General features: G+C 37.7%; 1 protein-coding gene across 1 annotated transcript; it reads right to left on the minus strand.

Annotated features, from left to right (window-relative positions):
* Window positions 1-1,151: 1,151 nt before the first annotated feature.
* Window positions 1,152-27,989, minus strand: LOC133832856 (uncharacterized). Its single transcript, XM_062263137.1, has 15 exons — window positions 27,903-27,989; window positions 4,654-4,718; window positions 4,122-4,449; window positions 3,863-4,000; window positions 3,668-3,749; window positions 3,483-3,559; window positions 3,273-3,388; window positions 3,085-3,181; window positions 2,876-2,992; window positions 2,688-2,779; window positions 2,498-2,564; window positions 2,335-2,416; window positions 2,108-2,199; window positions 1,863-2,006; window positions 1,152-1,298 (listed from the first exon to the last, which is right to left on the minus strand). The coding sequence occupies exons 1-15, from the start codon at window positions 27,987-27,989 to the stop codon at window positions 1,152-1,154; spliced, it is 1,731 nt and encodes a 576-aa protein (XP_062119121.1).

Here is a 27,989-nt window from a genome sequence, read left to right on the forward strand (position 1 = left end):
TAATTGTAGTTTGTAAACAATTAAACTTAAATAAAATAAAATAAATAATTAAAAAAAAATTAAAATATGATATTTTTAAGATATTTTACAATGATAATTATTTAAAAATAATAAATAATTAGACAAATTAAAATAAGATATTTTTGAGATATTTTACAAAGATAATTATTTAAAAATAATAAATAATTAAATAAATTAAAATATGATATTTTTTTTTAGATATTTTACAATGATAATTATTTAAAAATAATAAAATCATATATTTTATATTAGAATAATATCATATTAAACATATAATATAATCTATTGTCAATTAGCAACAAATTATTTTAAAAAAAAACTAGCAAAAAACTTAAATTTAAAATCTATTTATAATATTTAATATTATATTAAACATATAATATATAATTTCTTGTTATCAATCTCAAATTCAAAAATTTAAAACAAACATAACCTTAAACAGAAATAAATAAATTATTTAATTAAAATATAATATTTATTTCAAAATTTATATAACATTAATAAAAATTTAATAAAAATAATAAATAAATTCAATAAATAAAACTAACCAATGTATAAATATAATTGTTTATTTGTCCCCAATACATGCATATGTTTTGGAGATATTTTAGAGAGATATTTGAGTCAAAGAAGAAGGTCAAATAACATTTATGATATTTTGTTTAATGACCATAAGTAACCATAATTTTGGATCAGAGAGATTTTTTTTTCTTTTCTTTTTGGTTTGTCTGTTTCTCGGAAAATATGCCGTTTCATTGGTATTTGATGGTAAGGTGAAGGGACCATTGTACTATGAAAAGAGGGCAGGTTTCAATTTCTACATTTTAATTAACCTTGTCATTTTTCTAAAGATTCCGTGTCATTTATGATTGGCTTACCCCTCAAAAATCTATATTTTAAATCTTTGCTAATGTCAAACATTTGCTTTTCACCAAATTTAAATCTTTACTAAGCTATATCCGGTATTACATAAAACTTAATTAATACAAAACCATTACAAACAAATTCACTAGAGAAGAAGAAACTTTTTCTATAATAATAATAATAATGTAAAAGAAAAAAAACTTTGAAATACATGTTGAAAATTGAGCCTTCCATTGATCTTTTCTATAGTGTTTTCATTTGTTCTCTTACAACTTCCAATAAATTCTCAATTTGTGTAAGATTCCAGCAACTACTCCCCAAAATGTGATTTCTGCAAATATGACATATAAAAGAGATCCTACTCTCTCTGAATGCCAAACATTGATAAAGACATGCTCTTGTATCCAGTTAACCTGTTCATCATATTTTTTAATTCCATAATTAGTTCTTAAACATATATAAATATATATAAACAGTAATAGAATAAATAAAGAGTAATTTTCAGAAATAGACATTTGTAAAATAGTATATGTTATTATTTTTTTTTTACATAACTCATGTGATAACATTCAATACTTGGTATTTTCTTTAATATGGTATAAAGACTAGTCTGCAAATAAAAAAATTGAACTCTCTAATAAAAGAAATAAAGACTAGTTTGTAAATAGTAATAATTGAACACAAAATATTAGAGGAATTGGCAGTTTTTACTAATTTTGTCTGTCAAAATGTTGATTTTATATTCTCTTTTTTTTTTAAAGAAAACAAAAATAAATGTATGGACTTTTGATCGATAAAAAAAAGTCTTTACTTTAAAAAGGTTATATATTTAGTATATATTGGTATATGTTTGATTATATATATATGAAAACTGTATTTTACAAAATATATATATATTTAAAATTGTATATCTGAAATTCATTATATTGGGTTGCGGATACAATTTTTTATTTTGTTATTTTTGGGTGAGTACTTACTAGAGATTTATCTGGGGTTTCATAGTACCATCCATTAAAGAAAGCTGCCAAAATGCCCTGAGCTCCCAACACAAACACTAGCATTGCATTCATTCCAATCCATTCCAGGAATAAAAATGGTGTTCGAAATCCCCAAACATCAATCTGTTTGCTCATTAATATAGAGGGAGAAAAGGATCATAAAACAAATAGTTGACCAGACTTTTATTTTAAGTTTCAATTGAAACCAAGTGTTGTTTTTGTACCAGTATGTAGAGGCCAGAGAACACTAGTCCAGCTGCCCCAGCTGTAAAACATACATAGCTGAAGCTATATAATTGTTTGTTTATAGGAATAGCTGCAAACCCATTATAAACAAGTTTCCCATTCCAATATTATAAAAGATTGAATAAAAATATATGTGTGTGTGTGTGTGTGTGTGTGTGTGTATGTAAAGTTGTAGTGAGATTGATTGTTTGTGAAGAAAGCTCACCATCAGTAAAGTGAAGGATTATGGCTATGATAAGCAAACCAAACCCCATAGACATCCATTGCTTAAGCCTCTCTGAGTGACCCTGCAAATTTTGGTATTCAAATATCTTGGAACATTTGCACTAGTTATGTGTAACATTTTATCCATTTGAGTGGAGTCAAACCTTGAAATGAACCAAAATGTGTCCATAATGGATTCCTATTGTCCCAGAAAGGATAGCTGAGATTGAACTGAAGAAGGCAATCATTCACACCATTCAAAAATCAATACTTAATTAGCTTAAATGATTGTCATATTGAGTTCTAAACTTTCTCTCATACCCGAACTCTTTTTCTGGTTTTGAGTTGACTTACCTCAAGAGGCCTTCGGGTTCAAATGGAGCTTGACACCAAATTGGAGCTCCTTCCCTTAGGGGACCTCCACTTGGTGAGCTCAGTGTGCAAGCCTTGACAAGTTTGAAAAGAAAAGACAAGTTAGTTAACATGTTACATGTATAGCCAGCTATAAAAAGTACATTATTAAACCTTGTTTAGACCAAAACCTTTAAGCGAATCCAAACAGGATAAGAATAAAGATGGTTAACACCCCAAACTTGTCTATCTACATATCCAACTGCATTGCAGGCTGGCCCAAAATGTCCTCTCATTCCACACTTAACCTGAAAAAAAGAAAGACTAGTAGAATGTGTAAGAGAATATCATATGAATGGTGACATATCCATTAGAAATACTATAGGGCATTATTACAAACCGTGTATCTCTCTCCTTCATCCATAAAGCTCCAGTCAGGAACATATAATGCAAAGGTAGTTATCATGTAAATAATGAACGAGATGAACCCTCCGATCCTTGATGAAGACAATTGTGTTATATGGTTATCAAAAAGAAAGAAAGAAAGAAAGAAAGAAAGATTTTAAACCGTTTGATCAAGCTAGTCACCATTGCCATCTGTATGCAGTGAGAATGGAGGTTGGTCTGGAGTCTATAGCAGTTGGTCTGCCTTTGGTTGTGAATGTCTCTATTAAAGATACAACCAAGTACACTAAAGCTATTCTCTGCTCACATACACACATAAAAATGTTTGAAGATCAGTGAGAATTTGAACAAAATAGACAAGTCATATTCAATTTGTTTTTAGTTTCTGAATACCTGAAGTATTCCACACCATCTAATTTTCTTCATGTTAACACCATAAATTAGATCACTCGGTGCATGAGAGTACCCACCTGCATTACATTAGTTAAAATTTACAAGTTTCTTGACTAACAATATAAGCTCTTACACTGACAAATGAGCTATTAATTTATAAGAGAAAAGATAACTATTTGTATTACCTTGCAAAAGAATCCCCCAAAAGAGAAGCTTTAATGTTCTGATAATGATTTTTTTCACTACATCATTGATCTTTGGAACTCTCTGAACAACCAAAAAATAAGCCATGCGACATGACATGTTTAAGAACCAAAATAGTGAAATACTTGATGGACTGAGGTGAGAGCTAGAGTAAGTTAAAAAACAGTGTGCCATACCTTTAGAGCAAGGGCTATAGCCACCCCAACAATGAAGAGAAAGAAGGGCATGACAAAGTCAGCCAAAGTACAACCATTCCATGGTGAGTGGTCAATGCGTGGATAGTATTCTCCACCATCATCTACCAATATCATCAACTTCACGTACATGTACACACATTACTACATATCTATATCTACATCTATATAGAAGATAAAAACTAATGTTCATTGTTAAGAAGTTACTAAAATATATATATACATATATATTTATATATACCACTATGGTAAGGCCTCTGAAGGCATCTAAGGTAGCAATTCTCTTGCTCCTTTTTGTCTGCTTAACCACGGTAATAGCTTGCTCCCCAGCCTTTTGTGCAACATCTTCTTCGATCTTCTTCGCCTCATTCTGATCTTTTTGCTCAATGACATCTCCTCTTTCAGTCTTATTGACCACTTCATGATCATGGGAATGAGTAGTAGTATCAATAGCCTTGTTGTGTTTTTTATATTCCTTGTCTAGTTCTGTATTACTTCCAAGAGTACCCTCTTCCAATTTCTTAGCATCCTCCATGATCAGTGTCTGAATAATATGATTCAGTTCTCCGCTATACAAAAATCAAGTTAGTGGATTAATGTACTATATAGTCAAGTTTATTATTATTATTATTTGCACTAATAATGTCATAATAGTAAAATTAGTGAGTAGAGAGAAAGACAACAAAGAGATCAACAGAACAGGCCGGCAATAGTTGGCTTCTGGTGGAGAACTGGGCCACAGAGAGGCTCAACATAGATACATACAGACAAACCAAGGTTCTTGGCAATGAAAGACAGGAATAAGGTCCAAACTCCATGGTGGTATGGTAGCCAGTAACTGTCAAAAACATATATAATGTTGAGGAATATATGTTCTTTAAATAATAAGTTATAATACCATTTATTTTATATTTCAATATCAGAGTGCTATTTTAGGCTTTAGAACCTCACATATATATAAATAAATAATAAGAGTGAAAAAAAAATTGGGCATTGAATTTAATAGTGATTACTTTTGTCAATTAGTAACTGACAGAATACTGAAGTGTTTCTTTCTAACTTTTAACTAGGCACAAGTGCTTTGACTTAATATGTTACTTAAAAGAAAAAGAAAAAATAATTTTGACTGTAGACATGTTTGAAGTCATTATAAGATGAACCAGATATCAGTGTTCAACAAAGTTAGGAATCTGTATACATTAGTGTAACATAAAATAACATAGCAGCTAAATTATCCTATGGGACTAGAATTTTCAATGTAGCCGGCTATAACATATATATGTTTATCTATACAGGAAAGTATGCATTATATTCACTATATATGTATAGCACCAAATTTAAAATCATTTTTTTTATTATATTAAAAAATTCAATAAATATAGTATTTGATCTTGGCCGTATGTCCATTAGCTTTATTTTTTTTATTTATGCTCGAGACACCTCTCATCCATGGCAAATGTCAAGTCTGTTGGACATAAATATCATACTTTTTTATCATCAGTTGTAATCTCAGCAGTTCAATACAATATAATAGGAAATAAATAGAGGAAGATGAAGGATGTTGCTCACGTGTGAAATTGTCAATAAACTCCTAAGAGAAGACTTGTGCCAGAAAATAAGATTTAAATAGATTTTGTAAAAATAAATCAAGAACACAAATAATTTATAGTGGTTCGGCTATAATCTCGAGCTTACGTCCACTGCTTTCAAATTGAGAGAGTTTTTTCTCTGGAGAATTAGAATTCAAGTCCCTTTTCCAAATGAACTTCAACAGTATATATAGTGAAGCATAGGGTGTTGTAACTGAGAAACACGTGTTGACGTGTCCTGTTCATGGTACAGGTGTCAAGCATTTAGATAGGTTATTCATAGCTTCGAGAATGATACAAGTTCCTTGAACCAGTAGTTCGAGTGAAGACCTATCCGACCAGATCACCTAGCCAGATCCTCAAGTCGCTTAATAGGTAGCTCGAGCATCTTAATGTTTGAGTCAGTAAAATTCTAGAAGCCTTTAGCTCGCGTAGCACGCATTCAGCTCGCTGCCGACACGTGGAACGACAAATATTGTAGCTCGAGCATGAGATGCCGATGACACTACCAAGCTCATGGCAATGCGGTCTAGGATCACCGTAGGAGGTGAATTGTGGAAAGAACTCCAAAGGAAAGGAGTTAAAAACACAGAAGAATTTTAGCTCGGGCTCAAGAGTGGATTAACCTCGAGGAGGCAGAGTCCACCGTAGCAAAAGCTAGTAGTGTTCCATTTCAACCCACTGGAGTGGTGACAAATGTTGTAGCATCCGCTCAGCCAGTTACCCATAACAACCAGACGAGTAATAATAATAAAAGGAAAGGGAACAATGGAGGTGACCAAATAGGGTATAATAAGAATAAAGATGGGAATAAATAAGTATACCTCAATTTTCACTGTGTATACTGATCTAATAGATACAAGTGAAAGCATATACCTAGCTAACTTTTCTTGCCTTCCATGGTAAACGGTCAAGCCCTTGAGAAATTAGCGCGCTAAGAGAGATCCGTCAAAGTTTTGTCGTTACCATAACGATATCGGTTATAATACATACGATTGTCGCCAACTGGAAGATGAAATTGAGATGCTAATTCGGGCTGGACCGTTAGCGCAATATGCCTGAAATTGGGTAGCTCTTAATCAACAAGTCGCGTAGAATCCATAACTAGCTTTGGGTAATCAACCGAATCCACCTGCAGCTCTTCCAGCTCTGAAAAACCCTCTTATCCCACCTCCAGTAGAAGGGAGGGACATAGACACTATCACAGGTGAGCCACATTTAGATGGAACTAGTAATGGGGCCCAGAAGAGGTATATTCAGGGGCTGAAGACCCACGGCGATGTAGTGTATACTCCTGAACAGCGCTTGCCAAGGTGACAAAGAATAGATAAACAACCCATCATTTTTACAGAAGAGAACACCAGCCATGTCCAATTCACGCACAATGATCTGCTCGTGATAACCGTTCAACTCACCAATAGGAGAGTCCGGAGAATTATGATCGACAATGGAAGCATAGTAAATGTCCTATTCAGGTCCACATTGGAAAAGATGGGACTTTCAGTCACAGACTTAAAAGCCTCCTCAACAACTCTATATGGGTTCTCAGGAGAAGGATTAGCAGCAATAGGAACGATTGATCTCCTTGTAACAATCAGTGATGAAGTTCGAGCTACTACGAAGATGCTCAAGTTTATTGTTATAGAGTTCCCGTCTACCTATAACGCCATCCTAGGGAGACATGCCTTAATAATTTTTGAGGCCATAACCTCTGTTCGCCATCTGGCCGTGAAATTCCCCTCACCAATGGGAATATGTACGATTAAAGGAGATCAGCTCGCTGCTAGAGAATGCTATAACATGTCGATGGAGGGAATAACGCAACCTAGGCAACAAACAATGGTAATTATTGATGAGTCAAAAGATGTTCAATTAATGGAGATTGAGGTCGTAGAAATAGATGAAAGTGACCCACGAGTGGGTGGGGATAAGTCAGAGGAGGATTACCTTGCAGAGGAGGATTTACTGGGTTATGCTTTCGTAACGACCCGACTTTTCTTAACTAGACCCGACTAAGACTTTCAGGGGTCCACTAGACCCTTACGGTCAACTTCGGTAAAAATTGAACATTGAGAACTAAATAAACTTAAAGCAAACTTTAGAAAATCTTACATTAGAGTACTTTGAAATAAAATAGTGTTTGGATGGGATCCCTGTTAGGGTTTTACGCCCTAATTAAAACCCAATTTCTTTGTAATCTCATTTAGTATCAATAAAAAAAATAGAAATCATTTTTTGACTTGGTTAATCACTTTGCTCACATGTTTTATTTTCATGATTATTTGTATAATATAAACTTCTATTAAATCCCGAGCATATAGCTAATCGTATTTATAGTGACGTAATCACAGTGGAATATAAATATGATTATATGTTCAAAATAAGTTAGTCCTAAGATTAGTCAGTGCACATGATTTACACTGACTTTCCAATATATGATATGATCTACTTACACATTGTAGTGTTATGTTCTTTCCAGAACATTAACAAAGTAGATAAGATCAGATGTATTTGTTACATCGAACTGGACTCATATTGACAGTTGATAGGGTAAGTAAACATACAGTTATTATCTATTCTAGTCATATCATATAGTTGACCATAGGTCAATTCAATCTCAATTCTGAGTGGTTAGCATTCTAACTAATTGTATTATTTGAGTTCTTTGACTTGTTCGTTACCAGCCTACCTTACGGACTAGCCCATACTTACATCTTGGGAACTCGGTAGTATAATTGAGTGGGAGTGTTAATCATAGATATGAACATCTATAGCTTTTGATGAAGAAGTGAAATGATGTTTTCCTTTTACTTTGGTTCAAGGTGCTAAATGATAGATATCTCATTTCAATAATTAAATTAGTTTACTAAATTATCATTTACAAGGAACTAAGTGTTTTAAGGATAAAATACAATAAGGGGTAAAACGGTATTTTAGTCCCATCTCATTGTAGACCGTCTATAGAGGATTGAGTGACAATTATGGTTGTAACAATGGATAATTAATAGCGTATCTATATTTGTTATAGAGTGTTCTATGAATTCAAGAGTGCAATTCCGAGTCTTTAGTGGAGTCACGAGGAATTAATAAGTTAGTAAATTTATTTGTTAGATTTATGATAATTTATAGGCCCATGGTCCCCACAGTACCTTGGATGAAATCATCTAGATAGTCTCAATTAATTGATTTAATTATCAATTAGAATTATCAAAGTTGACCAGGTCAATTTTGGATAGTTTCACAGAGTTATGAAATTTTGAGAAGAAAAGAGAAATTAGGGTAGATTTATTAATTAAGATAAATTGGTATCTAAATTAATAAATAGGTTTAAATCAAGGTTCAAATTATAAATAATTAATTTGATAAAGGGTTTAAATAATTATTTAATTAATTAAATCAATAGAAAATAATATATGCCTTGATTTTAAGTCCAATGGGCTTATAATCAAATGGGAAATTTCACGGGCCTAAAGCCCATGATAATTTCGACCTAGAGCTGTTAATTGACTATTATTTTATTGATTTTTTAATTAAATAAATGACCTAATTGAGTCTATTAAAGGAATGTTAAGAGAGAAGTCAAAATAGAAGTTCAGATTTCTGAAACACAAGTTTATGAAATGTTTTAGATTCTCTCTAAACATAAGTCCTTTACTAACCCTTATTGTTCTTCTTTCTTCTTCTCTCTGTATCTATCTCATGTGTTGAGAATTGCCCACCCTAGTCTAAGTGATTCTAAGGATACTTTGGAAGACTGTGAAGAAAATTGAAGATCGGTTCAGTTTCTTGATAATACTCTGCGACAGAAAGGATACAAGGGTTAGAGAAACTGAATGAAGGACTCATTCATTCCGCTACGTATAATGTAAGTATTCTTATCATTATTTCTCTTTGAATTCAATTTTAGAAACATGTTCTAGGTTATCTCATATTAATTTGTTTAATATTAGATCTACGTGAAAATAAATAAAGATCATGTATAAGTTTTCCTAACATCTGGTATCAGAGACATTGATAATCTTTATTTTCATGCATGAACATGTTGAAAATTGGATTATTTGATGTGTTTGAATAATTGGATGGATTTTCATGTGTTTTATAAAGCATATTGATTTTATGTGATTATTAGCAATTTTTAGGTTATTTTGTTGTGTTTTCTATGCCATTAATTTTTATATATGCTTTATTTTGTGTAAAATATGTTAAAAATTAATTAGAAAATGATTTTGGTTTGAAAAATTGCACAAATTTTTTTTTGAAATTTTTTGGTCTGCTTGCCCACATGCACGCGCACACCAACGTGCATCACCCCTCCCCGCCCACGTGCGCTTGCGCATGTCCCCCCAGCCGCGCGCGCACATCAAGCAGCCAGCCCAGCCACCGCGCGCGCATGCTTGCGTGCGTTCCCCAGCCGCGTGCGCACACCACGGCAGCCAGACCAATCCATGCACACGATGAACAGTACCCTCATCCAGATTTTTTTAAATTTTTTCAAAAAAATTAATTATTTACAATCAAAGCCAAAAATATCATATTTGTTTTTGCATTTAAAAAATATTTTTTAAAATAAGATATTTTTGTTGGTTGAGATTTAAATAATTAGATATTTTTACAAAGATTCAAATTCAAATTTAAAAATAAACTAACAACTTAATTTTAAATATTTTAATATATTAATTAGAATTAAGATATCAGATATTTAAGATATTTTCTTTTAAATACTTGATAAATTTATTAAATCTTTATTTGAAATATAAATATATGTTTATTTTATAGTTTTTAATATTTAAATTATTTGAAATTTGTTAGTTAGATATTTTCATGGATCTTTGAATTTGTTTAACTGTTTTAATATATTTTAGGGTTGTTATAACTATTAATATATTTTTTAAATGGTTAAAACATTTGCTTATAGTTGTAACAACACAAGATATTTTTGAAAAACAGTTAAGATATTGATTTTAAAATTAGTTAAAATTTGAAAAATGTCATTTTTTTTCAACCAATTAATAAAATATTTTTTAATAAATGTGATTTAAATTAACTTTGGTTAATTATTGATAAATCTTATTTAAATTAAATTAATATTTTTTTTTCTTCAAATTAACCTAAACCAAGTTGATTGTTAATAAATAAATTTAAATTAACTATTGTTAATTGTTGATAAATTTCATTTAAATTGACTTATTTTTTGTAAAAAATTTAATTAATTCAATTTTTTTTGATAAATTCTAGAAATTAATTGTGATATTTTTGCAAATGAACTAAATTGTGGTATTTTTGCATAAATTCATAGACTTGCTCATATAGTAACATGATTAAGCCCATCCAATTATAACATGTCTGTTTGCACTATAGGTGGTATTTTTGCAATTGAGCTTAGATGCATATAGTGGCCCATATGTTTATTAGATATATGGATTTTTCCAAATAAAATATTCATAAAATGATAGGTTTTATTTGGACCCATTAGAAAATGTAAAGTTTAAATTCCTCTCTTGTGGGTGATTCCACTTGTGAAGGCCTATTTGCTTTGCATGACTATAGTGAGCCTAATCAATTAATAACAATTAATAAAACGAATGTTTAAATTCCTGTCTTTTGGACCTTGTATGGAAGTTTGAGGGCCTTTGTAGTGGGAACGACATACTGAACCCAGCCCTCCTCCATACAAGACAAATTATTAAGACCCATTTACCTGAGTTGGACTTAATTGTATAGGTTCATTATATTAGTTAAACCTAAATATTGATTAGCAACGAATTAATTCTAAATTAATTAAATTTGTTTCAATGTGACACTTTAGAATTAATAGGAAATTATAGGACTTTGGTTTTAAAAATTTAACTTTTTCAATTTTTTGGAGAACCATAGTCATTAATTTTCTAAAAATAAATAATAAAATACTATTTTTAATTTTATAATGAGCTTATTTTAAGAATTATATTCGATCTCCACCGTTGGTTTAACAAAGTCAATAACTTAATGTGGCCTCGAGACGCTTTGATTCGTCCCCCTACGGAAGGTGTTCATTAGTTATTTTGACAAGGTTAGATTTTGAAAGATAGATAATTATAGGCCAAATTCTACTAGACTCACCCCTACGGTGACTACTAGGACTAAATCTATGATTATCCAAACCGTGGGTCTAGCTCATAAAATAAGAAATTTTGTTTTGCTTATTTTGATCGAATATTAGGTTGTTAATAATGGTGTCCATTATTAAATGAGTTTACAATTCTATTTAACTCGTGGTATTTTTGACTCTCGCACACCGGGACAAGGATATCATAAATTAGTTAAAAACCTAAAGAAATAGAGATATGATTATTTTGGTATTTTTTCTCATATCTTACATATTTTTGGTATATGTTGTGCTTTTTCTTGAAATTTGTGTGAATAGAAGTTTTATTGAGCAAATGTGATTGATTTCTATTTTATTGATAATTTGTAGTTTTAAGTTAAGTAGTGTCTATGTCAACTCCCATCCTTTCTCAACTTTCGATGGAGAAACTCACTGGAGAAAACTTCCTTAAATGGAAGCTAAACATCAACATTGTGTTGATTGATGACAACTCCAAGTACATCATGATTGAGGAATCCCCAGAACGAGCATCGTGTCCGCACGTTCGTGATGGCACCGTAAATGCTCGGATAGCACCATCTCCGCATGTTCGTGATGACACCGTAAATGCTCGAATGGCACCGTGTCTGCACGTTTGTGATCAACTCAACTATGGTCTGATGCAGCTCATGAACGAGCTTCAGAATATTGAGCCTATCATGGGTGGACTTAGTAAAGGAGGAGAAAATAAGACTACTACTATTGCTGCTATGGATGCCAAAAATCCACCAAGGAAAAAATCTCTGGTCCCTGGTTGGAATACATGGCTAACGGTCACTTAGTCATGCTATCGGGCTCGGGCGTATAGGTCTTGTGAACATGGAATAATTTCCCTTAAAGCTTCCCTCAGTGAAAGTATGAAGCCCTAGGCGCACATCTCCCTCGGCCAATGGCCTCGCACAGTGAGGCCTAATCCCCGTGTGAAGGCCTTCGGGCTTCTCGCATGATGGCGCTAGGCACGTGTGAATACGGGAGATTGTCCCAAGGGAAACATCAAATTATGAGCCATGAAGTTCGGCCTTGCTAAGCTAAGGGGCCAAACTAAGCATTGCAAGAGGACGGGTGCACAAGGCCCTCGCATAGCAAGGTTTGGCGTGCCTGCACGAGGTTGACATGCTCATGGGTTAAGATGCACTCACATGCATAAGGGTTGTCAAAGGCACCCGAGACGTACACCTACCTCTGTGCAAAGGGAGCCTCCTATAGCGAGGCCCTACCTGCCTTGACGCCGAGAGATGTCGAGGGCACCTGAGCCATATGCCTCAACCGCGCCTGCGTCTCGCAACCCTACCTTGCACAGGAAGGCATGCCGCACCATGGTCCTGCGCACCAGAAGCCTCGCGCACCCGCACACCAGGCGCCTCGTGCGCTTGCGCCACCATTCGCCTCGTGCACTTGCGCACTAGGCGCCTCACGCACTTGTGCCACTAGTCGCCTCACGCACCCGTGCACTAGGCGCCTCGCACTCGCGCACCAAGTGCCTCGCGCACCTGCGCCACCAGGCGCCTGGCGCACTAGGCGCTTGGCACACCTATGCCACTAGCCGCGTCACGCTCCCGCGCACCAGGCGCCTCCTTCACGCCTCGGACGTGGTGGGTTACGTAAGGCCCCGTTGAAGAGGCCTTATCTTCCTCATTAGGATAAGTGCCACCAACGGGGCACATCTTCACTAGCTAGTCTAACATGGGGGCGAAGTGGAGGTCCTCCTAAGCATTAGTGCGAAGAGAACTAGAAGTGATCCCAAAGAGGAAAAAACTAAGCAATCCGCCCATAATAACCATCAAAGATTTTGATACTTAGAACATGTAGGAACAAGGCATATTTGAAGGGTGAGAGTACGAACACACTATCACGCCAAACAAGTAGTGGCAGTACAAGGAAGGTACATGGCATGGCCTCCTCCAACATGTACCTGACATTCGTACAAGAGTAGTGGTGGGGGTATGGAATGGTACCATGAGGGAATGTTTTTCCGGACCACTGACAAGTACTATGGACCGACCACCACTCCTTCAACACCACTACCACCTGCTCCACGATCACCTACGACCTGCAGGTGAATCATTTTGTCCTCTTGGGACCACAATGTACCTAGAGCCATTAGAGCTCACCTATAAATAGGGATCCACTTCATCATTGACGGGGTTTTGGAAAGTTCATTGTATACTCAGGCTATTAAGCAATATACGAATGTTTACTCCATTGTTGATATGTGTTTATTTTTCCTTAAGTCTATTCTAAGTGTTTAACTAGCTATCTCCATACTTACCTTTGAGTTTTCCGACCTAACATCGTTGACGAGTTCTCACCGTTAGCAGTTTGGCACCGTCTGTGGGAAGGACGACTATCAAGCCATCGTTCTTCCATAAACTTTGACAAGAAAAAATGCCAAGAAGTTCAAAACGCCTACCTCAGGATGCTGAGATCCACCTTGACGGAGGCCAACCGAAAGCCTCCAGAAGAGACCCTCCGCCACCTAAGAATGGAGACATGCCGGTGGAACATTCAACCCCTGGAGAGGAGAAGGAGGAAACACTCCCAGCAGTCCAACCTAGGGGAGGTCATCGTGAACCATCTACGACCTATGTGGGTGGCCTGAGTACGCACCCTCCTCCTCAACCACCGACTGCACCACGCTCCGGCCAACGGGACCCATGCTCCTCTTTGCACAGGCCTGACAAAAGTTTGTGGTTGCACTCTGTGAGTCCCAGCTCCAGGGCTCGCTTTTACGAGAATGGGATACGCGAGTTGCACATAAAAAATAGAAGGCTGGAAGCCGCAATAGAGAACATCCAGGAGGTGTTGAATGACCTGCTGCAAGGAAGGTCAAGTATACCCCTTCCCCAGCATAGGAGAGAAATGCATGCGCGAGGAGAAACCACCATACCCGTGGACGGTGACAAAATGCGGCTCTCCACTTGTTATACCCCTCACTCAAAATGCAAGGAATATTATACACCAGTGGCAAAGCCTGGCGTGAACCCCACCTACGGGAGGTGCAGACCCAAGATCACCCCCACAAAAGCCTCATCTGACTTAAAAGGGAAGTTTAACTAGAGAGGGTCTGGGGTAAAAAACACACCCCCTGCAGCTCTCCCGATGGACATAACCAAAGCAAGGGTTCAGTCTGAGAACCCGCAAGATTCCTTAAGTGAAAAGAAGAGGGAACTAGACACCAAAATGCAAAGCCCTCAAGGCAAGATTATCACTGCACCTGGAAGGCACATAGATGATGAAGAATTTAACCATGATTCACCCTTCACAAGGGAGATCTAGGCTGAGCAACTCCCCACCAGCTTCAAAGAGCCTCACATGGCTCTGTACGAGGGCACTACGGATCCAAAGTATCACTTAGACTCCTTCAATAACTTGATGAGGTTAAGGGGGGTAAACATCGGAGCAAAGTGCCATTGCTTTGTTGTTACAATTAAAGGAGTTGTGTATAAGTGGTTCAAGAGGTTAAGGCTAGGAACCATCAAGTCGTGGCAGCAATTCTCCGGCGAATTTCTTCAACAACACCGTGCAGTCTGTGATTATGTTCTGCCAATTACCAGCCTCGCTAACATAAAACAAGGCGAGAATGAAAGTCTGAAGAGCTATATCCATAGGTTCAATATGGAAGCAACAAAGTTGGGAAGTTCAACTAGAGAGGAGCTCAAGCTGGCTATTACAGCCGGAGTTCAACCAGAAAGTAGGTTATGGGGTAACATGCTCAAGAGAGAAGTTAGAAAATTAGATGACTTCTTCGAAAGAGCACAGAAGTATATACGTGTGGAAGAGGGCCATAAGAACTTGCATGTTGAGGAAAGCGAACCTTCCTCCGATCACCCTTCTACCAATACATCTAAAGATTCCGTGTAAAAGAGAACATCGTGATAGAGAAGTCGCTGATCAAGTTGAAAATTGGAAGAGGACTACAAAAAGGCTTCAAAGAAGAAGCTAGCAGGATTCATCAAATCATCGCAATCGGCCCCCATAAAGATCCAAAGCAGGTGCCAAGCCTCACGAGCCCTAATAGGTGCTTGGCCAAGTGCGAAACAGGCATCTTGTCTTGCGACACACACATATATAAAAGTATTTATAATACATATATGTGAGAGTAGTGAACCTTATGAGACAACATTTGAATCTATAAGGACTAGCTACCCTTATAGAATCTGAAAAAGTCAAAAGGTCCCTCAAAAGTGACCTCGTCACGAACAAACCCATCCTGTAAAGGGACCGCGTCGCAGGAGACGAAAGGGGAACCCAAAGAGATCCCTAAGTCTAGATCGACTGAGTCGCCTTACCAAGGGAAAAAGGGCTATGAAAATAGGTGTTCGCAAGGTTTCACAAGGACCATCTCCCTACAAGGGTCCCAACTCGAGGAAATATCACCTCAAAAACCATAAAAAGGTCTCAAAGAAGACGCTTATGCAAAGGGTCTCAAAGAAGACGCTTATGAAAAGGGTCTCAAAGAAGACGCTTGCGAAAAGGGTCTCAAAGAAGATGCTTGTGAAAAGGGTCTCAAAGAAGACGCTTGTGAAAAGGGTCTCAAAGAAGACGCTTGTGAAAAGGGTCTCATAGAAGACGCTTGCAAAAAGGGTCTCGAAGAAGACACTTGCAAAAATAGTACTATGCATAATGACGAGAAGGACACTTCTCGCACAAAATAAAATGTGCGCATAAAAATATATAAAAGGATAGCGAGAACCCAAAGGGTCAACATATCCTTACAAGTAATCAAGGTGCACCAACAAACACGAATCACACATGGTAGAGGGGTCCCAAAAGGAACCCTTTTCAAAATAAAGTTATTGACCATGGGGACTTGCGAAGATCCCTCATCAAAAAAAAAAAGAATGGCTTGTCAAAGTCCTAGGCTAAGGAAAACAAGGTGGCGAGACACCTCACACCTTGCAAGAGGATCTCCCATAGCAAGGGCACCCTCCTTCGGCAAGACTACCCTCGTCTTTACAACTTAATCAGGCTCCATTCCTTTATTGGACATTTGTATAAATACCACCTTCAGACATAAATGAAGAATAAAGTCACGGAAACACAAAAGAAGGTTAAGAAGCCTCGCACAGCGAGAGGGCCCTCGCATAGCGGGACCAACTATAGCCTAGTGCTTCCAAACACTCTTGTCTAAATGTTTAAACATGCCCCTAAGCCTCATATAAGCCTTATCCTTGGAAGGAAGGTCGATGAAGGGCCCGAGATGTCAACGGATGAAGCGCGAAGAAAAGGAGGCAAGTCTCACCATGTGAGAGGGTCCCGCTGTGCATGACCATCTTGCATAGCAAGGTCTTCATCGCCCAATAGTGTTGAATGACATCCTTCGCTGCTTTATAGGCCTCCAGGAATAATGCAAGTATTGCACTCATGAAAAATAAGTATAAACATCATAATAAGTCTATAAGGACGTCTAAAGACCTCCTTATAGACTGGTGGGCAAGTGTGGATGCCAAAAATCCACCAAGGAAAATATCTCTGGCCCCTGGTTGGAATACATGGCTAACGGTCACTTAGTCATGCTATTGGGCTTGGGCCTATAGGTCTTGTGAACATGGAGTAATTTCCCTTAAAGCTTCCCTCGGTGAAAGTATGAAGACCCTAGGCATACATCTCCCTCGGCCAATGGCCTCGCATAGCGAGGCCTAATCCCCATGTGAAGGCCTTCAGGCTTCTCGCGTGATGGCGCTAGGCACATGTGAATACGAGAGATTGTCCCAAGGGATACATCACATTATGAGCCATGAAGTTCGGCCTTGCTAAGATAAGGGGCCAAACTACGCGTTGCAAGAGGACGGGTGCACAAGGCCCTCGCATAGCAAGGTCCGTCATGCTTGTGCGAGGTTGACATGCTCCTTGGCCGAGATGCACTCACATGCATAAGGGTTGTAAAAGGCACTCAAGACGTACGCCTACCTCCATGCAAAAGGAGCCTCCCATAGCGAGGCCCTACCTGCCTTGATGCCGAGAGATGTCAAGGGCACCTAAGCCATATGCCTCAACCGTGCCTGTGTCTTGTGACCCTACCTCGCGCAGCAAGGCACACCATGGTCCCGCGTACCAAGAGCTTCACACACCCGCGCACCAGGTGCCTCGCGCGCCTGCGCCACCAAGCGCCTCACGCACCAGGCTCCTTGCGCACCTACGCATCCATGCACCAGATGCCTCGCGCACTTGCACCACCAGGTGCCTCACGCACTTGCACCACCAGGTGCCTCGCGCACCCCCGCACCAGGCACCTCGCGCGCCCACGCCACTAGGCACCTCGTGCACCTGCGCACGTGCACCACCAGCTGCCTTGCATACCCGCGCACCAGGCACCTTTTGCGCTTGCGCCACCAGGCGCTTCACGCGCACCAGGCGCCTCGCGCACCAGGCACCTCACGCGCCTATGCCACCAGGCGCCTTGCGTGCACCAGGCACCTCGTGCACCTGCGCACCAGCACCTTGGGCACCTGCACCACCAGCTGCCTCGCGCACTTGTGTACCAGGTGCCTCGCGCACCCGTGCCACTAGCCACGTCGCGCTCTCACACACCAGGCGCCTCCTTCACCCCTCGACTGTGGTGGGTTACGTAGGGCCCTGTTGAAGAGGCCTTATCTTCCTCACTAGGACAAGTGCCACCTACGGGGCACATCATTGCTAGCTAGTCTAACATGGGGGGTGAAGTGGAGGTCCTCCTAAGCATTAGTGCGAAGAGAACTAGAAGAGATCCCAAAGTGGAAAAAACTAAGCAATCCGCCAATAATAACCCTTAAATATTTTGATACTTAAAACATGTAGGAACAAGGCATATTTGAAGGGTGAGAGTACGAACACACTATCACGCCAAACAAGTAGTGGCAGTACAAGGAAGGTACATCTCATGGCCTCCTCCAACATGTACCTGACATTCGTACAAGAGTAGTGGTGGGGGTATGGAATGGTACCATGAGGGAATGTTTTTTCGGACCACTGACAAGTACTATGGACCGATCACCACTCCTTCAACACCACTACCACCTGCTCCATGATCACCTACGGCCTGCAGGTGAATCATTTTGTCCTCTTGGGACCACAATGTACCTAGAGCCATTAAAGCTCACCTATAAATAGGGATCCAGTTCATCATTGAAGGGGTTTTGGAAAGTTCATTGTATACTCAGGCTATTAAACAATATACAAATGTTTACTCCATTGTTGATCTGTGTTTAGTTTATTTTTCCTTAAGTCTATTATAAGTTTTTATCTAGCTATCTCCATACTTATCTTTGAGTTTTCTGACCTAACATCGTTGATGAGTTCTCACCGTCAATAGTTGCTGATCCAGCAAAGGCTAAAGCTAACAAAGCTTCGTCTTCGAAAGCTGGAAATAAGAGGAAAGGTGGACAAAAAAAAACAACCCCAAGTCTACAAAGGTTGCAAATACGAGTGCACAATCAAATCCACACACACCTAAGGGGAAAAACAAGAAAAATAAGAAAGGTAAAGATAAGTTCTTTCACTGCAAAGAGAAGGGGCATTGGAAATGAATTGCCCCAAGTTTCTAGCAGCGAAAAACAAAGGTAATGATTATAGTTCATTTATCTTAGAAACATGTGTTTTAGAGAATGCTAAATCTGTTTGGATTATTAATTTTAGAACTACCAACCATGTTTGCAACTCTTTACAGCTTCTTGAATCGTGGGAGGAAGTGGACGAAGGCGACTTAAAGATTAGAGTTGGGAACAGAGCGTTCGTTGCGGTCCAAGCTAGAGGAAGAGCTCATCTGAAGTTCAGAAATAAATACTTAATTTTAAAAGATGTATTTTTTATTCCAAATTTTAGTAGAAATTTAATTTCAGTTTCCATGTTGCAATTAGAACGATTTGTTATGACTTTCACAAGTTCTAATATATCTATTTCTTTCAATGGATCACAATTGTGTATTGCATGTTTGGAAAACGGGCTTTATATTCTGCGACCTAACGAACCCATCGCTCTTAACAATGATTTATTCAAAGTAGCTAAACCTAGGACCAATAAACGTCAAAAGACCGATAACGATAATATGATGTATTTATGGCACTTGAGAATAGGTCACATTGGCTATGATAGGATTCAAAGACTTACAAAGGACAAGCCTTTGAGGGAACTCACCCTAGGTGAATTACCTGTTTGTGAATCTTGTCTAGAAGGTAAACTGAACAAGCGTCCATTCTCTGCAAAGGGTGATAGGGCCAAAGAACCACTTGGACTTGTGCATTCAGATGTTTGTGGACCTTTGAATGTACAAGCCAGGGGTGGTTTTGAGTATTTCGTCACTTTCATTGACGATTACTCTAGATAATTGTGTCCTTACCTAATGCATAGGAAATTAAAAACATTTTCAAAGTTTCAAGAATTCATAGTGATGGCTCATAACCAATTAGGTAAAATGTTAAAGATCTTGCGACCGGATAGGGGTGGAGAATATTTGGATATGCAGTTCCAAGATCATTTAACTGAACTTGGGATTTTATCATAACTTACTGCCCCTGGTACTCCGCAACAAAATGGTGTAGTGGAACGCCAAAATAGAACTTTACTGGAAATGGTTCTATGCATGCTTAGTTACTCAACTCTACCAACTTCGTTCTGGGGTCATGCAATTGAAACCGCGAATGACATTCTCAATGTCGTGCCGTCTAAATCAATCCCCAAAACACCTTTAGAACACTTGAATGGTCATGAACCTAGTTTACGCCATTATAGAATCTGGGGGTGTCCCGCCCACATCCTGAGGAAAATAGAAGGAAAGCTAGAACTGTGAACTTAAGTTTTCATGTTTGTTGGCTATCCAAAAGGTACTCGGGGTGGGATTTTCTATAGTCATTCAGAAAAGAAAGTTTTTACTTCTTCGAATGCTAATTTTCTGGAAAATGACAATGTCCAAAACTTCAAACCACGCAACAAAGTAGTTTTAGAGGAGATGGTTAAAGAATTGCCTCCAACCAATGTTCCATTGTCATCAACGCAAGTTGATGATGAAATTCCCACTCTTCATGTCCAACTGACTCAAGTCGATTTAAATGAAGATAGCACTACTGTTCTTGAGATAACTGTCATGGAGCCTCGTCGTAGTGGAAGGGTTTCCAGGAACCCAATTCGCTATGGTTTGGATGGTGAAACCAATATGGTTGTTGGTGAAACTAGTGATGATTATCCATTGTCTTTCAAACAGGCAATGGCTAGCCCTAAAAAGGAACTATGGCTCGAAGCCATGAAACAGGAAATGGAGTCCATGTACTCAAATTCCATATGGGATCTTGTGGAAGCACCTAGTGACTTTAGGGCCATTGGGTGCAAGTGGATCTACCAGAAGAAACAACGTGTTGATGGAAATATTGAGACTTATAAAGCTCAATTAGTGGCAAAGTGTTATACCCAAAGAGAAGGCGTGGAATATGAGGAAACTTTTAGTCCGGTAGCCATGCTCAAGTCCATTCGCATCCTCCTATCCATAACACCCGCTCTCGACTATGAGATCTAGGAAATGGACGTCAAGAAAACTTTTCTTAATGGGAAGCTTGATGAAGTCATTTATATGGATCAATCAGAAGGTTTTAAAGTAGCAGAACAAGAAGGAAAATTTTGCAAGTTGAATAGGTCCATTTATGGACTTAAGCAAGCTTCTCGTTCCTGGAATCTTAGGTTTGATGAAATAATCAAAACCTATGGCTTTGAACAAAATATTGATGAGCCTTGTGTTTACCAACTGAAGGAAAATCAAATAGTGGTATTCCTGGTTCTTTATGTAGAAGATATCTTACTCATTGGAAACAATGTTAAGAAATTGTCAGATGTGAAGATTTGGCTGAGCACTCAATTCCAGATGAAGGATTTGGGTGAAGCAAGTTATGTTCTAGGTATCCAGATCACTAGGGATAGAAAGAACAGACTCTTAGCTCTATCTCAAGCAACTTACATAGATAAAGTGCTTGAACGATTCTCAATGACGAATTCCAAGAAAGGATGTTTACCGTCCCGCCATGGAATTCATCTTTCAAAGAAGCAGTCTCCCGAGACTCTTGATGAGGAAGATGCAATGAGAAAAGTTTCTTACGCATCGGCAGTTGGAAGTCTGATGTATGCCATGTTGTGTACCAGAACAGATATCTGCTACGCAGTGGGAGTAATGAGCAGGTGCCAGTCAAACCCAGAACTAGAACATTGGATAGCTAAAAGCATATCCTAAAGTATTTAAGACGAACTAGGGATTATATGTTAGTCTACAAGGGTGGTGTTTTGAACCCTGTAGGTTACACCGATTCAGATTTTCAGACTGATGTCGATGACAGGAAGTCTACTTTTGGAATGGTGTTTACTCTTGGGGGTGGAGCTGTGATATGGAGAAGTGTAAAGCAGTTTGCAATCTCAGATTCCACCATGGAGGCTGAGTACATAGCCGCATCAGGAGTAGCTAAGGAAATAATCTGGCTAAAGAAGTTCTATTCAAATCTTGGTGTTATTCCAGAAATGGATAAACCGCTTATGTTGTTTTGTGATAATACAGGAGCGATAGCCAACTCAAAAGAACCTCGTAGTCACAAGAGGAGTAAGCATATAGACAGGAAGAATGACATTATTTGAGAATATGTGGCCAGGGGAGATGTGAAGGTTATGAAGATTGCAACGGAAGAAAATCTTGCAGATCCATTTACAAAGACACTACCAGAAGCTACATTTGATAAGCATATCAAAGAAATGAGATTAGTAGAATTAATGCATTAGTTTCAATTAGTGCAAGTGGGAGTTTTTTAGGGTTTTACGCCCTAATTAAAACCCAATTTCTTTATAATCTCATTTATTATCAATAAAAGAATAGTAATCATTTTTTTGACTTGGTCAATCATTTTGCTCACATGTTTTATTTTCATGATTATTTATTTAATATAAACTTATGTTAAATCTTGAGCATATAGCTAATCGTATTTATAGTGACGTAATCGCAGTGGAATATAAATATGATTATATGCTCAAAATAAGTTAGTCCTAAGATTATTTAGTGCACAGGATTTACACTGACTTGCCAATCTACGATATGATCTACTTACACTGTAACGACCCAAATTCACTAATAAGGCTTAAGGGCCTCGATTAGTGTGCCTGGAGGGCATAATGGGAATTATGTGTGGTTTTAATGATTAATATGCATGATTATGATTTTAAGCATGTTATATGACTATGTGTATTATGTTATGTGATAATTATGCTATGTGATTTGTACCACGTGGGTGTGGTGATATCAATGTGATGCACGTGCCGAGACGGTCCTAGAAAGCTAGATAATGGTAACTGATGATTTGGTAACTTGCGTAGCTATTAGTAACCATAGAGAGTAACAGGTTTTATTGGAAAAGTGGTAGAATTGCAATGTTAGTAAAAGGACAAATATGCCCTTGAGGTTTAGGTAGGAAGGGATATTAGTGGAGGGCTAAGGTAGACTTTTGGCAGTGGTATAGATGGTTTTGGCTAAGGGAAAAGGATATATACGATTCTTTTATGCTAAGTATAACTAAAATTAAGACTTGGAAGGCTAGAAAGATCAAGAAGGAAAGGGAGAATCAAGAACCTAGAAGGCAAAGTGGAAGATGAGTTGAGCTGTGTTATTTGAGGCTAGTAAAGGGCTTGATGGTGTGGAATCAAGCACATATCAAGGTTTATACTGAGGTAAGGATTTGGTCCCTGTTTTGTTAAGTTCTGGTTTGATTTTGGAAGGAATTGAAAGATAGCCATGGCTTGTTTTGCATGAAAAGCTCAGCTGGTTTGTCAAGGGGAAACTCAGTTTAAAGCTTGGATTGGAGGAAGCTCAAGTTGAATTTCTGATTGAGGTAAGGGTATTAAACATGTTTGTAATCTTGTAGCTGTTATGATTTAGGGATTTAGAGGTCTGGTTTGTACTTTTCTCAAGTTTTGGTTTAAGTGTTTGAGTCTGAAATTTAAGTGTGAATTCTGTGTATAACTGAGCTAGATTATGATGTTTGTAGGTCGTTGAAAGATTTATTTGGGGTTTTGAGTTGGTTTTGGGGCTTAGGTATAAGTTTGGGGTGATTTGGAGTGATTTGGGTTCGGGAAAACACAGGGGAAAAACCCAGAATTCTGGGCTCGCGAAGGAGCACCGCGACGTTGTTCTAGCGCGTCGTGGCGCTAGGCCAATTTCAGGACATGGGAATTTGCAATTTTGAGCCTTTGCTCCGGGGGTTCGGGGGATGCCTTCGGTGCATTGTTTTAGGGATTTGGGGGTTCCAAGAGTGTGAGATTGGTTCCGAGAAATAGTTTTGGATTGATTAGTGACAAAGGAAGTTTCATTTGTGTTGTGATTAGGTCTTTGGAGAGGCTCGGGGTAGAGGACCGTGCTCGCGGCTTCGAGGCATCGGGAACTAGTGAATTGAAAGGTAAGAAAACTGCACCCGGTTGTATGATTGTGATGGGACTAAGTGCTCCCGAAAGATATATCGTGTCAACGTTGGTATTACGCCATGGGACATGTAAAAGCCGTCTAAGAGTGCCGTACATGATTTTAGCGCACAGGGCGCGAATTGGCCACTGGGAGCCAAGAACAACGGGATAACGGAGGGAGCGGCCTGAGGGCGCTAGCCCTGGTTATCGTTTGTGAATTGTGAATATTATGAACTGAAATGCCTAGTATGTGGAATACTTGATTATACCGACTGATGCTATATTTGAGTATATGTGATGCAATGTGAGATGTTGACCTGTCTGTTAATTGTTCATGCTCTGTTGTTGTTTTGTTTTCTTGCTGGGCCTTGGCTCACGGGTGCTACGTGGTGCAGGTAAAGGCAAGGGCAAGCTAGACCAAGCCTGAGGTGGAGAGCTCCGAGGTGGAATGTACATAGCCAGCTGTTCGATCACCATGGTCGAGGAGTGAGACAGGACAGGGATCTACCTAACTGCTCATTTTGCCTTAGTATGGCTGGTTAATGTATTTGAACCTTGTAACTTTTGTAAACGGCCTTTAAACTGATATTTTTGGGATCCCGTGTAAATAAACAATGTTTTTTTTAATGAAAATGTGACTTTTGAAACCAAAACGCTTTCAACCCTAGTTCCTTAATAGTTTCAATAACACGATTTTATTTAAATGACTTGGTTAGCAAGTCTGGCACTTTATAAGCACACAGTGTAACGATCTTGGCTATCCAGGGCGTTACATACATATTGTGGTGTTATGTTCTTTCCAGAACATTAACAAAGTAGATAAGATCGAATGTATTTGTTACATCAGATTGGACCGATATTGACAATAGATAAGATAAGTAAACATACCGTTATTATCTATTCTAGTCATATCATATAGATGACTATATGTCAATTCAATCTCAATTCTGAGTGATTAACATTCTAACTGATTATATTATTTGAGTTCTTTGACATGTTCGTTACCAGCTTACCCTACGGACTAGCCCATACTTACATCTTGGGAACTCGGTAGTATAATTGAGTGAGAGTGTTAATCATAGATATGAACATCTATAGCTTCTGATGAAGAAGTGAAATGATGATTTCCTTTTAGTTTGGTTCAAGGTGCTAAATGATAGAGATTTCATTTCAGTAATTAAATTAGTTTACTAAATTATCATTTACAAGGAACTAAGTGTTTTAAGGATAAAATACAATGAGGGGGTAAAACGGTATTTTAGTCCCATCTCATTGTAGACCGTCTATAGAGGATTGAGTGATAATTATGGTTGTAACAATGGATAATTAATAGTGTATCTATATATTTTATAGAGCAATCTATGAATTCAAGAGTGCAATTCCGAGTCTTTAGTGGAGTCATGAGGAATTAATAAGTTAGTAAATTTATTTGTTAGATTTATGACAACTTATTGGAGCTTGATTTCATAGGCCCATGGTCCCCACTGTACCTTGGATAAAATCATCTAGATAGTCTCAATTAATTTATTTAATTATCTATTAGAATTATCAAAGTTGACCAGGTCAATTTTGGATAGTTTCACAAAGTTATGTAATTTTGAGAAGAAAAGAGAAATTAGGGCAAATATAGTAATTAAGATAAATTGGTATCTAAATTAATAAATAAGTTTAAATCAAGGTTCAAATTATAAATAATTATTTTGATAAATGATTTAAATAATTATTTAATTAATTAAATCAATAGAAGATAATACATGCCTTGATTTTAAGTCCAATGATCTTATAATCAAATGGGAAATTTCACGGGCCTAAAGCCCATGATAATTTCGACCTAGGGCTGTTAATTGATTATTATTTTATTGATTTTTTAATTAAATAAATGAAATAATTGAGTCTATAAAAGGAATGTTATGAAAGAAGTCAAAACAGAAGTTCAGATTTCTGAAACACATGTTTCTGATATGTTTTAGATTTTCTCTAAACATAAGTCCTTTTCTAAAGCCTTATTGTTCTTCTCTCTGTATCTATCGCATGTGTTGAGAATTTCCCACCCGAGTCTAGGTGATTCTAAGGATACTTTGGAAGGCTGTGAAGAAAATTGAAGATTGCTTCAGTTTCTTGATAATACTCCGCGACAGAAAGGATACGAAGGTTAGAGAAACTAAAGGAAGGACTCATTCATTCCGCTGCGTATAATGTAAGTATTCTTATCATTATTTCTCTTTGAATTCAATTTTAGAAACATGTTCTAGGTTATCTCATATTAATTTTTTTAATATTAGATCTACATGAAAATAAATAAAGATCCTATATAAGTTTTCCCAACAATCCCATAGTTTTAAAAACAGAACGCAGTTAAATGTAACTTTAATAAATTATCTGTGGCGATAGGGCCTTCTTTAAATAAACTAGTAAACATAGAATTTATAAATTGTTACTTGACATAGCAGAAAACTTAAGAGAACCCTGCCAACCCTGTAGGTCGGTTGTTTCACAGTATGCATACTTAAGAGAGAATCCCGTCTAGCTCATTGCACCACTCCTTAAGCTTTACCCTTACCTACACACACAGATTAACTGATGAGCTACAACACTCAATAAGGAAGCTAGCTATAACTTATAATTCAACTAACTAATCAACTTGGCATAATAGTAATGCACAACTAGAAACTATAAACTGAGCAACACGTCTAGAACATTCATGTAAGTCAAAGCATTGCGTAACATACTAAGAACATATAACTGAGCCACCGAGTTATCTATGGGGTCATGATCCTCGTGTGGCCTCCACGGCCCAGAGAATACTTACCTCCCATACCAAAGGGGTACACTCTGCTAAAACACGATGACTTTACCGACTTGGTGGCTGCCCCACTGTACGACTGTATGGGACCCACCCTCACAAGGTTTCCCTTAGTAAACACAAATATCTCACATATTGAATTCACGATAACCTTACTAAACTAAGTACATTCACCCGTCAGATGGGTACTGCTATGCACATTCAGCCATATAATCATACATATATAGCAACTAGAATATAACTGGCAGCATACAAACATGCAAACAATTCACTAAGATCACAACAAGCTAAGTTACTCTTGGTGCATACTTCCTTACCTCTTGTCCTTAGCTTTCGTGAATTATGTCCTTGTGAGTATTTCTGATCGCATTTAGACTCTATAATCATATTGGGACAATATTCCTTAGTTTATGCTTTACCAAGATTTTAAATATATTTAAGGGAATTTAAAATCAAAAACTGAAATTCTCGATCCTGGCCTAACCCGAGCCCTTGGGGTAAAATAACCATAATACCTTTCTCAAAATTTCGAACTCAACATAGAAAATTATTATTTCCAATAATAATTTTATCCTAGACTACGCTCAAAATTTCAAGTCAAAACTCAAATTATATCTTAAACTTCCATTTCTCGATACCCGAGTCCAAATCACGAGCCCCGAGCCCACTTCTTGATCTTAAGGCTTAAAAGAAGTAATATTGTATGTCCTAAAATATTCCCTAAGTCCTTGAAAATATTTTGTAGGTTCTAAGCCGTCAAATCTAAACTTTGGAACTAAATCCCGAGCCTAGAATTTTTCTTAAAGCTTAAGTAATAATTTCTGAGCCTTGCTCATAAATTATTAAACTTGGATAGTACTTAGATAAATTTTCTAACCCCAACTCTCAAAAATCAGGTCTTAGACTTTGGGGTACCTAATCCTGAACCCCGTGACAAAATTCTAAAGTTTTGGGACCAACTATCATTTTTTGTCCCTTTGGTTACTAATCAGTAACCATTAGTAACCAGATTAATACAGGCACTCACATGCACGTGACCACCCCATTTTCATCATCCTCATCACACGTTCATCCATGCCCACCAGAACCTTGTTTGGACCCAAGGCTCCTCACCATCCCAGCAACAACCTCACTCCCTACACCACCATGCCCATCACTTCGGCTACCACTAGCACCACCATCACCACCACCGGCCTCCAT

Source organism: Humulus lupulus, chromosome 4 (assembly GCF_963169125.1).
Source record: "Humulus lupulus chromosome 4, drHumLupu1.1, whole genome shotgun sequence".
Taxonomy (NCBI): Eukaryota; Viridiplantae; Streptophyta; class Magnoliopsida; order Rosales; family Cannabaceae; genus Humulus; species Humulus lupulus.

What these genes read in the sequence shown, in the direction of transcription:
- LOC133832856 (XM_062263137.1), bottom strand. Translation starts at nt 27,989, where the DNA reads ATGGAGGCCGGTGGTGGTGATGGTGGTGCTAGTGGTAGCCGAAGTGAT. An exon ending in TCAGAGGCCTTACCATAGTG is followed by an intron (nt 4,001 to 4,121) that starts GTATATATAAAT and finishes ATGTACGTGAAG; the next exon opens with TTGATGATATTGGTAGATGA. An exon ending in AAACCCCAGATAAATCTCTA is followed by an intron (nt 1,299 to 1,862) that starts GTAAGTACTCAC and finishes TATGATGAACAG; the next exon opens with GTTAACTGGATACAAGAGCA.